General features: G+C 33.1%; 1 protein-coding gene across 3 annotated transcripts; it reads left to right on the forward strand.

Moving 5' to 3' along the window:
- The first annotated feature begins 5,868 nt into the window (after positions 1-5,868).
- On the forward strand, positions 5,869-9,413 carry LOC111197800. Of its 3 annotated transcripts, none has more exons than XM_022720510.2 (5): positions 5,869-6,418; positions 7,366-7,815; positions 8,056-8,374; positions 8,469-8,528; positions 8,890-9,413. In XM_022720510.2, exons 1-5 carry the CDS (start codon positions 5,990-5,992, stop codon positions 8,943-8,945), a joined length of 1,314 nt encoding a protein of 437 aa, XP_022576231.2. In that variant the 5' UTR covers positions 5,869-5,989; the 3' UTR covers positions 8,946-9,413. The 3 variants fall into 3 exon arrangements, with proteins under 3 accessions (XP_022576231.2, XP_022576232.2, XP_022576230.2); XM_022720511.2 differs by having other exon boundaries at positions 8,899-9,413; XM_022720509.2 differs by lacking the exon at positions 8,890-9,413 and having other exon boundaries at positions 5,874-6,418; positions 8,469-8,790.
- The last annotated feature ends 3,561 nt before the right edge of the window (positions 9,414-12,974 follow it).

Below are 12,974 nucleotides of genomic sequence, written 5' to 3' on the forward strand. Positions count from 1 at the left end.
AAAACTCGAAATACGCATTTTGCGTCAGGATATTTGGACATTCAATCTAATATGATTGAGAAACTAACTATAGTATATGTGGAGGCGGATATCACCCCGCTCTATCTTCGGTTTGAGAAACTCTATATATAGTTATTCTTTAGTCCCGTAAGGAGAGAAATAAGCCCACGGAGGTCCAACGTCGTTGCCGAACTCGAAAGAAGCAGTCCATGCGAGCTGATGTTTTCAAACTACAGTATAACGAGGGCATAAAGGCACATGATCTTCGTCAAAGATCACGCCGTCGTTACAATCCGCTCTTGAATACACCTATAAGAGGAAAGGCCAAAGGCAAGAGGAGGGGAACTGAATTCTCCTAAGCAATTTTATACTTTTAAATACATACATACGTTATTGTTCTATGATATCCCTGTATTTGTACTGAATTCTACTTGTTTCCAATCATACCTTTTTTATACGAAATCATCAATATACATATTTTTTTTACACATTTTTAAGATATCGAAATCCTACACTAATTTCTTATCGAAGATATCGATATCCTCTGTATTTGTACTTGAATTCTAATTTTTACCAATCATACCTTTTTTAACGAATCATCAATATACGCGAGATCATAAAAATTGGGCTGTTATGAAACCACTTAAAAGCGATCACAGCTTCGAGCATTGGAGGTCATCTCTTGCCCTTACCTCGAAAGTCTAAAACAAGGAGGCAATAATGGTACGGATCCCAATAGGCGTCACGTGGGAGATGACTATATAACTCCTATCACCATATTTAGTAAGATGGAAGGGAGAAAAACCAAAGGTGACACTCTTTCTAGTGCGCCTCGTCACATCGTAAAATACCAAAGAAAGCGCCACCCAAGGTCCCTCATCCTCATCGAGAAAGAGAAAAATCGTCTCCAAGTACCTCGAGTGACTCTCAAATATTGAATCGACCCGACTTTTACTGGCAGTTTCTGAGCCAAAATGCTGGGTAAAGTTTAGTTAATTGGTGCGATGAACAAGCAGAACCATTATTCCTGAAAACAGAATGACGGTGGAAGAAGAGGCTGTGAGATTGGGAAAACATCATCTGATGGCGAATCATTATGGGCCGCCATGAGATGGGGGAAGGAAAGCCATCCTTGAGTTTTTCTAATCAAAGACGACAAACAAGAAAAACTTAGACTAAGTTGAAACAAAGAAGAAGATGAAAGAGAGAAATTTTATATTATACAATGTTTTATAAACGCATATAAATAATTTAAAATTAAGATAAAATATTTTTGTAAGCCATGATAGATAATTTTATAAATGTTTTAATTTTTAACAAATGACTTATAAGCCATATATGGACATTATAATACATTAATAATATTATAATTATTTATATAAAAATGTAATGTTTTATATAAGAATATGAAATCATTATATTGATTTCTAGACATTGTGTTCTACTAATTATTTTATGTAGTATATAAATATTAAAAAAATGAATCAAACATTATTACAGTTTCTATAATTTTGATAATTAGCTACCATAAATTATTATTTGTAATATCATTTAGACTATTTGGTAAGCGATATTAATTAGTTCTAAACTTAAATTTTATATTAGATCTAATTAAAATAATTAAATATTGAATATCCTTCAACCAATCAAATTATAATAATTTTTCTTAAATTATCTCTATGATTGACACCTAAGTAAAAATCAATTAAGTGAATTCTCATTTAATATATAGGAGGACTATATATACTTAACCAAAAATCTTGTTACAAACAGTTTATGATAGTAAATCTATATTATTATTTGCGAGGTAATTTTGCGCATTCAACCTTTCATATTAAAAGTTAGAACGGTTAAACCCTATGTTATACTTAATGAATTTCATATATAATTTATTGTATAACTAAAAATATATTTTTATTATTAATATTATATTTTAGAAAATAAGATAATTCTTTTGTATTGTATTGTTATCTTGAAATGATATCTTTCAATTATAAAAGTTAAAACTTAAATATAAAATAATTTATAATTAAATATTAATCAAACAAAACACTTGATCTTAGATAGTGAGTTTGGACAAGGAACAAGCCGAGAAATGGATCTTTAGACTTCGTAAGCTTAGAAGGAGAGGTGAGAGTAGTAGATTCTTGAGGAAACAGGAGAAAGTGTAGTAGAATGCTCTAGATCTATACTGTCCTTTGATCTGAGATGGTTGAGTGTGTGTGGAGGATGCTACTTCGAGAAAAGGATCAGGGTATCTTTCCTCTTTGAAAGAAGAAATGAGCAATTTGAAAAGTTTCTAAAAACAGCAACAGAGTGAAATGTCACTATCCCTGAAACAGAAGCTCAGTTTCATGAGTCAAAGCCTCAGAGAGAGTGCCTGGGAGAGTCCTTCTCGACCAGCAACTCAGCGACTTTTACAAACTGGAAACTGTGTATTTTCCTTTATTTATTGGAAAATTTGTGACTTAAAACTCATGGGTGGTTTCGTATCCAACCGTAAACCGTAGTATATTATCTTGTGATCAGAACGTCTATTACTAACCACTACAAGAAAACATCGGGATACTGAGGGAAAAAATCGTCGGTATGTCGTCGGAATAACGCTATTCCGAGGACATACCGACGAAAAAAGTCCTCGGAAATAACTCCTCGGAAATTCATAATTCCTCGGAATTCCGTCGGAATTTTCCGACGGAATTCCGAGGAAACAAAATTCCGAGGATACTCCGAGGACACGAAGTTCGTCGGAAGGTTCCTCGGAAAATACCGAGGGAATTCCGATGGTCCAATCCTCGGAAGTTTCGACGAAATATTCTTCGGAATGTTTATCGGAAAATACCGAGGAACAAATGTTTCTCGGACTTTTCCGAGGAACTTTCTTCCCTCGGAATTTTCCGAGGGAGTGGAGTTTCTCGGAAAATTCCGAGGAACTTTTTCCCTCAGAAAATTCCGAGGAACTTAAAGTTCGTCGGAATTTGCCGAGGGGAGAAAGTTCCTCGGAATTTTCCGAGGAACCCCATTCCCTCGGAATTTTGAAAAAATTTATTTTTTTAAAAAATTTATTTTTTTAAAAAATTAATTTTATTTTTAAAAATTAAAATTTTTAAAATTTAAAATTAAAATTGAATAAAACATAAAATAAAACATAGTAGATAATATTCAAATTTAAATAAAACATTCAGAGTTTTTGGAAAAAAAAAAAACTACGGGTCTTGAATGTTCGGGAACGTCTCGTTCGGGTACATCCTCTTCATCATCTCCATCATCTGCTCGTTCAGCCTCTTCTGGGTCTCATAGCCCGCCTGTTGAGCTGCCATCTGAGTCTCCAACGCAGATATCCGATCATCCTTGTCCTTCAGCTGAGCCGTAAGAACTTCTGGATCAACATACGCATGTGGTGCAGAAGAAGGAGCAGCCGACCGGGAGCGACGACCCAAACCGACCAAACGTCCCTTTTTCTTTGGAACCGACTGAAATATAAATAACCAAGTTTAGATAATTTAAATTGATGATAAAATAAAAATCAAGAAATAATTAAATTGAACTTTTAAAAAAAAAAACTTACCGATTCAACGATTTCGTTGATTCGAACCCGAGACAAGTTGGTCGAGGCCGCCGAATCGTCATCATCGGTTTGAAGCTGAGACACTTCGTCATACACCTGAGTTTGGACCAGGTCGACCACGTCCCTCACAAGACCATCATCAATCTGGCCGGTCTTCTTGTTGGTATACGCCCTTTTCATAAGGGCGAGATCATCAACTGGGTGGCCTTCATTTTCTTCCGCCTTGAAAAAAAATAAATTAGACAAACATTAGAAATTTGAAAATGCAAAAAAATAAAATTCTGAAACTTAAATAATTGAAGAAAAAGCGGTTGAGCTTACCATGCGATCCGCCAGAGTTAAAATGATGTGGCCTTTATAGTTATATTAATACTGCAAAAAAAAAAATATATGTGAATGAGAGAGAGCAAGACTCTAACCAAAGGAAAGGAGGTCACTAATTTCTCTTTTCAAACCATTTGAGCTGCACTTAATTTGTAAATGTGGCACAAATTTTTTTATATTATGTGGCCTGAAACTGTTACTTTACCTGATTTAAAGCAGGAACGTACCTGTCGGGAGGTGTACTTATGAAGATGGCTATTGGAGAAATTAATTCACGAAATTATATGATTAATAATGAACATGTGAAATAAGTAATTGATTACAGTATAATTATGTGGTTCCATAGTGTGTATATAACATAGCCACTAAGGCACTGACAAGATCATAAGTAATCAACCAGATACAAACAAGCGAATTGATTTCAAAGCATCACAACTATTAACTTTTGAATTAAAAAATTATGAATAATAACATATTCAGACTGATCATTAGCATTGGCTGAGTTACACATTTTAAGATGCCTTTTTAAAAAAAAGATACTTTTCTTCCAGTAAACTCAAGACATCTCCCGCTCGGTGGTTATAAACAGTTCTTAAAGGTCTTCGTAAAATAATTTAGTAAGAAAATCATCGTACATTCACAAAGATCCAATGATGCTTTTGTTTTCTTGCATAATTTAAATCGACTCGTTTAGTAATTTAAAAATGAAAATGGGTTATTAGGAACAGCCTAACAACAGGCGTGGCGATGTTTCTACGGTGATCTGTGAAGACCTAAACACATGCTAAAGATGGCCCACTAGACAGTCTGTGTTCACCTTCTGCTTCATTTCTTTTTTTACATCTTGTTTTTTCTTCTTATAACGTTCTTTATGTCCAACATTATTAAGTTCTTATTAATAGTTTGGCACGAACATGTTAATCTATGATTAGTTTATATATATGAATATTATCAAGTAGTTTCAATCAGCTAAACCGCTTTCCTAGAGCTCAACAAAATCCGGCAAATCCAACGTTCTCCCATGACAATCCACATAAATTCAGTCCATCCGCGAATCGTGAAAACATTATCGTAAACAAATGTTATATCACATTTAGTATATCGTTGCATTGCACTATATGACTATGAACGTTCATTAATTGATGCAAACAATTATAAAAGCATTTGTAAGCAAACACTAAATTAGGTGCTAGATTTTATTGTAAAGAAACTAAATTAGGTGCTAATTTTAAAATAACATAAATTTAAATATGAAGAAAATAAATAGAAAATAAGTAGACATCCATCTGCTTTGATCTCAGACATTAAGCAAACTCTTAGAGCAAAGTTGGACTTTCCTCTCTCGTGCGCAAAGAAACCATCCGTCGACTATAACCTTCTTATCGACTTGGCTTTTGTATTTTGAGTAAATTTTTTTTTTTTGAAAAGGTATTTAGAGTACGTTTTTGTAGCGCATTCTTTTTTTTTTGTATCCAGGTCGTCTGTAATCTGTTGTTGTTAGGCTATAATCATGTGAAATCCCTTGTAATTTCTTCATATTTATAAAAATGGAATATCCAGTTAAAAGTCATGCACGTCTCTTAATAACATGCTGTTTAGTAAAACTTTGTGTCATTAAGAGAAACAGCATACACCTAAATATTGCTTTCAAGAAAAAATATATTTTGATATTTTATTCTATGCTACTCCAACTATTATCTCGTTTAAATTTGGAGTATCATAAAATTAAGGATCAAATATTTGCGAGATTTATTTAAGAAAATGACACAATATTTGTCTAAATATCCTAATATTTTAGATAGGGAATCAATATCATTTTATGCTAATTAGAGGAATATTATACCATTTACTTAAATTACCTCTCAAAAATATATTTGATCCTTAATTTTATATACTCCAAAGTCCAAATATTATCTCTCACAATACGCCAAATATATATTTGATCCTGAACTTACAAGACAAATACACGCAAAACAAATAAAACTAACTTATAAATAGCGTTTCCCATCACCAACGTCTGTTCACAAATCGTGTCACCGAATACCAAAAAGGAAACGCAACCGCGATTTCTCTCTTCTCTCTCTGATTCTCTCGTCCATGGCGGACATCGACATCACCACCGGAAACGAGCCGCTGATCAACCGCGAGAACAACAGAAACAAAGTCTTTAACCGATGCGTCTCGCATCAGCAAGACGAGCTACAGAGCTTCCGTAAATACTTGAGATGGATGTGCGTGGACCACTCGAGTCTATGGACTGCTATCCTCTCGTGGACCATGTTCGTCGTCTTCACGCTCGTGGTTCCAGCGATCTCTCACTTCCTCCTCGCTTGCGCTGACTGCGACAGTTATCATTCAAGACCGTATGACTCCGTCGTACAGCTGTCTCTAAGCAGCGTCGCCGCCGTCTCTTTTCTCTGCCTCACTAGATTCGTTAGCAAGTACGGTCTCCGACGGTTCCTCTTCTTCGATAAGTTATGGGACGAGAGCGAAACCGTACGCAGAAACTACACCAATCAACTCAATGTGAGTTTATAAAAAAAATTAAATTTATTTTTTTAGTTTCTACCGTTTCTTCGAATTCATAAAATAAATTATTACAGAACTGAACTGGTAAAAGACAAATCTGTTGTGTTCTGTTAGAAAATTTTGGATCGTACTTCGTCCAGATCATGTCGGAGTATGTTGAAGCTAAACTACAATAAATATTTTTTCGCTAATGGTGTAAAGTGTTAAACAAGTAATCTCTGCCACATAAAAAAATAAAGTTGAAAACATCAATTATTGTAGAATTTAATTTTCTAATGGCAGGCAAATAAAGTGTACAAAGAATATGGACAAGATGGACAAAAAAATAATAGAACAAATGAAAAGATAGGGGGAAGAATCATCATGATTCATGAATATTATAAAGTTAGGAAACTACTCGACGCATCTTTAAGGGTTGAGTATCGTAAACAAAAGAAAATATAATTATTATACGATTGTGATTTTCTTCCTTAACTTTTTAGGAAAATAGCCTATTCCCTTATAAATCATACATGAAATGTTGATTAAGACAATACATACATAAAATCTTTAAATATTTAAACTTGTTACCTATTCTTTTGCAATATGATCAATTTTATCAAAATCATAAACAATACTAATTTTACGTTAACAGTAAAACACCGGTTTAATCTGACTTAAAATTGATTTAACTATTTTTTAGTTTATTGGTGAGATCATATGACGTCACTTTGATGTTTTATTAAACCAACATTCCACATGTTACTCAAGTCAGCAAAATTTAAACAAATTTACAGTTTTGATAATATCATATAGCAAATTCAATATTTAGGTGGTTCATGTATTGTGACATTAATCAAGTCCAGAACTTTGGTGAATTCTCTGTAGTTGATTTACCATATTACTTATTCCACAAGCATTATCATCTGAATCAAAAATTTATTAAATGTGCTTTGCTTTTGCAGACGTCGCTTCATATTGTCTCCTACTTCGTGATCCCTTGTTTCTTAGCAATGAGTGCTTACAAAATATGGTGGTACGCTTCAGGTGGATCTCAAATACCGTTTTTAGGAAACGTTATCTTAAGCGATACAGTCGCTTGTGTTATGGAGCTTTGTTCTTGGCTTTACCGAACAACCGTAATCTTCCTTGTCTGTGTTCTCTTCCGTCTCATTTGCCATCTTCAGATCCTTCGCCTACAGGACTTTGCTAAGCTCTTTCAGATTGATTCAGATGTTGGTTCTATCTTGTCTGAACATCTTCGTATCAGACGTCATCTCAGAATCATCAGCCATAGATATCGTTCTTTCATTCTATGCTTGTTGGTTCTTGTCACTGGAAGTCAGTTTTCTTCTCTGCTTATTACTACCAAAGCTTACACTGAAGTTAATATGTACAGAGCTGGAGAACTCGCTGTAAGTTTCATTTACTCAATCTGAGATTTTGGAAGATAGAAATATTTATGAGTTAATCTTAATTAAAAAAATCGCAATTTGGGGGTCATGTGACTATGATAGCTCTTAAATTTTAGGGGACAACACGAATGTTTCATCCGGTTGTGGTTAAAACCCGCCATAATCACTCACTATAGTAATGTTTGTTTCTGAATATACCTATTTAAAGAAACTCATTTTGTGTGCCTTTTTTATCTTCAGCTTTGTTCAATGACATTGGTCACTGCATTGCTCATACTATTACGAAGTGCGTCAAAGATCACACACAAGGCTCAAGCCGTGACATGCTTAGCTGCAAAATGGCATGTATGCGCAACGTTAGAATCTTTTGAGATAGCAGATGGAGAGACTCCAACTTTGGTTGCTAGAAACAGCAATAACAATAAAGGCAATGATGTTATCACGTTAGCAGAATCAGATAGTGATGATTATGGTGACGAAGAAGATGATCTAGACAACAATAACATCATTCCTGCTTATGCTTTCAGTACCATCTCATTCCAGAAACGACAAGCTCTAGGTAAATTAAACAAAATAGATATTCTGCAATGCCTTTTGTATTAATGGTCTCTTACTTAACTATGTCTGGTTGGATTTATTTTGTTTGTTTGTAGTGAGTTACTTCGAGAATAACAGAGCAGGAATCACAGTTTATGGATTTACACTTGATAGAGGTACACTCCATACAATTTTCGGACTTGAATTGTCTCTTGTTCTCTGGCTTCTTGGTAAAACCATTGGCATTTCTTGAATCTCTTATCTGGGATCATCAAGAATGTTTTGGCACTATAATCACTTTCAAATTATTTTTTCCTTTATTTTTTTTACTGTGAATTGGTTATCTGTGCTTTAAATATCTAAGTATTCTTATTGTTATAGAGTTTATGTTATTGTAAATTAGATTCAAAATAAAAAGTTCTCTTTTCCTTTTCTACATTTCATACTGTCTTTTAAATTCTGCAAATGATTTTGTACTTATAGCAAAATAAATATAAATTTATGCTTAGTATCTTGCATTATTACAATTAATACTAGATGCTGTAGGAATTTATAAGAGTACAGTCAAGGAGTTGTCTAACAAGAGTGAGTGACATAGAAAAACAACAACTGAATCATTCACTAATTAAGCTCAGAGAGATTAAACAGAGGACAAAGCTCCAGTAATCATCACTTACTATAAAATATACTTGATCCATCAACATCTTTGCTCGGATCTTCTTTGTTCTCTACTTCCGGACGATTACGAGTCTCTGAGTGAGACACCGGTTCTGAAGGATCATCACACTCAGCATCCTTCCCTACAAGACCTTGTGATCATTGTTAGTATCAACTGCTTGATGCATAGAAGCATATTCAGCTTCAACCGTTTGACTTATAGTCGCTGCATTTTCAGCTTCAAACGTTTGACTTACAGTTGCTGCATCTTCAGCTTCAACTGTTTGACTTGTATCTGCTGCATCTTAAGTTTGACTTATAGCTACTGCACCTTCAGCCGAACTTCTATTCGCATTGGCAAAGAAGAAGGAATTGTTCCCCCTGGAGGCGATATTCGCCAACACATTCTTCTTCGACTAAAGCATATCTTGAAATGCATTAGCCTTTATCTCTCAAGAGAACCGGCTATTAGACAAATACAAAGATCTCAACGAAGTAAGCCTCTTAACCTGTGGCATTAGGCCATTAAAATCATTGTTCATTAGAATCATGGTTGGTAGATTCTTCGTAGGAACCAATTGATCGAGGTTTAACATCCTGGTTAAGCTCATTCCCTCAAGTTGTAAACCCGAAACGTAGTTGCATGCTACAAAGAACACCGAACCAGTTGGCGTCGTTTCCTTGACGTGGTGATGTTGATGGATCCCAACTATTAAACGCTGAACCATTTGCTAATGTATCTTTGAATATGTCATTTGCTTTTGACAAACCCAAGTTTTTTTATCCGTCTATAGATGATTTATGTTGGTGTTAAAAAATTCAAGAATTAGTTATAAGTTGGTGGTGATTATGTATGATATCTGAACTAATTAAACAGTACTAGCTTATCTTCTCTTGGCCTGGATATGTCACATGAATCAAACTATCATGTATAGTGTGATATTTTTGTTTTCTACGCATACCAAGATTAGTGGTCTCTTTATACAAGGGACCTTTTCTGTAGTAAGGAAAATATTTGTTCTTTTCAAAAGTCTTGTAAAGAAATCATGAATGATGACTTTGTAATACCTTTATTGAAATTCTGACTGCGCACGAATTGAAGGAGTTGAATTTTTCCCGACAGTGTTACTCGTGAGACGACAAAAAAACAAAGAGAAAATGATAAATTAAATTATACTAGTATATGGTTCGAAATAAAAGTAAAATAAATAAAAAATGAGAGGTCAAGTGTAAAATGTTTCTGAAAATCTTCAAGAGAACGCGTAATATGGTCAAACGCTTTAAAAGCGAAGGTTGGGTCAATTCTGGTCGGCGTTCTTGGTTGTGGATGAAAGTGCAACGTGTGAACATTCGAGTACACACCCTGTGGCCTTGTTGTGCTGGTCCTCGAGCGTCCATACCAATTTTGTTCGTGCTGGAACTTAGTTTTTTTTGGGGTTAAAAGTGGATATTTTTATGAAAACATTTTCTCCTAATTTAAAACCAGACCCCGGCTTTAGAGGAAGCTGAAAAGCATTGATTTTCTATCCAGCATATTTTACTATTTCTGTTCCACAATGATAAATCTTTTGAAAACTTATTTCACAAAACAATTTTTGTGTTTTCTAAAAATTTCTATTATCTAATAGTAAATTATATATTTTTTAAAAAATTAATTGCTTATTGAATTACGAATGGATGTTTTATTTAAGCTGATAATCACAAAAAGATGTATTTGTAATATAAATTTAATGTGTTTTCTGTGAACAAGTGAAAAAAATTTCTTTGTAAAATGGAGAGAGTATAATATATTTTTGGTTTTAATTTCAGAAAATTTATTTTAGTCTAGTGGTGTAAGTAGTGTCGTATATAAATCAACATCTCATAATCCAAACTGCGAGTTTGCAATTTTCAGCATTTGTTCTTATTCGCTAATAGTCTTCTATCTATAAAATACGTTCAGTACAGTACTAGTTAACACTACATTCAAAATACAATGTTTATTAAGAAAACTGATTTCAAAATATAATGTTTTAATCACTGTTTTAAAAAAATCAGCATAAAACACCAGAAAAAATCGACTTAAGAGAATATAAACCAATAAAGATGGATCAACTACTTTAGCACATGACAAATAGATGGTCCCTGGTTTCAAGATCCCTAGAGCAGAAGGTACATATAATGTAGAGACCTGCAAACCCCATGAAGCAAGTCTGCTCCTTGTAGCTAGTCTATCAGCATTGGCCACTCACATGTTGAAAGCATGCTTAGGCACAACTTCTTTGAAGCATATTACATCCACCCAGTCCTTTTCATCCTGTCGATATCTCACAGTCTGCCATACAAAAAAAGAATTGTACATGAAAATTGTCAATAAACCATTCCACAGAATCATCAATCTCCTGAGGCATGGGCAGTTGGATGGTGGCGAGATGGCAATGAAGTTGCAGTTCCTCTTGAGGCTGATTTTACCATTCCCTGATTAAACTACGTTGGTTCTTTCTTAGAAGATAATGAATGTCTTAATAAAATAATACCAGTTAAACTTTACCTATACATACATCAATTTATAATAGTGTAACATATATATATATATATATATATATATATATATATATACTAGTGTTTGGTCCCGTACTACGTACGAGAAAAAATCTTAATTTTTTGTATATTTAACATATAATTTGAACATATATTAACAATATACTTTGGGTTAAAATATACTAACACCACATATTCAAAGAAGGTATATGTTGTCTCTATGAAGAATGCTAATTTGTATTTGCATAATAAAACCATAAAATATGATAATATTGAGAAAATCATAACAATTTACGGTGGTAATAAACTAAAATTCTTATACCTCAATTTCGTCCCAACGGCAACACCAATATGTCATCCTCCTCACGTTTCTTTGATGGTAACATGAACTGTCTTTCTTTTACCTTATATAAATCTATGATAAAAAAAACTCAATAACAATGAAACAACCGAAAGAAAAGTGGTAAAAGATGGTAGAGTTCATTTTGGTTATAAAGAGTTAATTTATAACTTTGAAATTTTATGATTGGCTTAAGTTTTATGTTACGTGCTACTCATATATTAAGTTTTCTTCTTCCAAAATTTGATGATTTCTTAAAGATTTCATCTACTGTTAAACTACACAAACAACAAAAGAAAAATACATAATATTTTTCTTATTTAAGTAGGATGATAGTAACGTACATACACTTCTTTTTTCTTCTTTTTTTTCAAACAATTCAGAACAGATATATGTAGTATGTAATTTGCTGAAAAAAGAATTGGATATACTTTATACCTTAGTTACTGATGAATTTTTATTTTCCGTTCTCTTATAAAAGGTGTAAGCTCAGATTGAAGTGATGTCTTCAATCCTAGATATACAGAACAAAACATACATTATTTGTTATAGAATAAGAGAACACTAAATCAAATAAAGAGTAGTTTTAAATTTGCATAAGTTTTTTTTCCCGTGACAGTTGAATATCTAAGAAAAACAAAAGAACAAAGGAGATTTTACAATGAAGATGATAGAGAAGGAGAACTGCGAAGTGGATAGAACTTTAAATATGAAAAAAAAAATAGTTTGAAACTTTTGAACGTGGGATTGAATTTTTGAGAAAATCTAGGAATTTAGTTAGCTCCAGTTGTAGAAAAAATTATAAATCGTTTGATATTTTTCCTTTTTAATTTTTTTATATAAATATTACATGTAGTATAATTTGATTGGTAAAGCGACTTGCGCTTTAGTATATAAAGGATATAGCATTGGTATAAATATATCGTGAGAAATTGGTGTCAGTGTTATGTTGTGTATCATTGGTTATATTATGATCATCTCACTAGTCATTCATATTTTAACAGCTCATTGATCTTTGTATAAAGTAAAAACACATATTTTCAAAAATCACATATATATGTAAAACCTGAATAAAAACTATGATAGTTAATAAATAAAAAAGATG

Source organism: Brassica napus, chromosome A6 (assembly GCF_020379485.1).
Source record: "Brassica napus cultivar Da-Ae chromosome A6, Da-Ae, whole genome shotgun sequence".
Lineage (NCBI taxonomy): Eukaryota > Viridiplantae > Streptophyta > Magnoliopsida > Brassicales > Brassicaceae > Brassica > Brassica napus.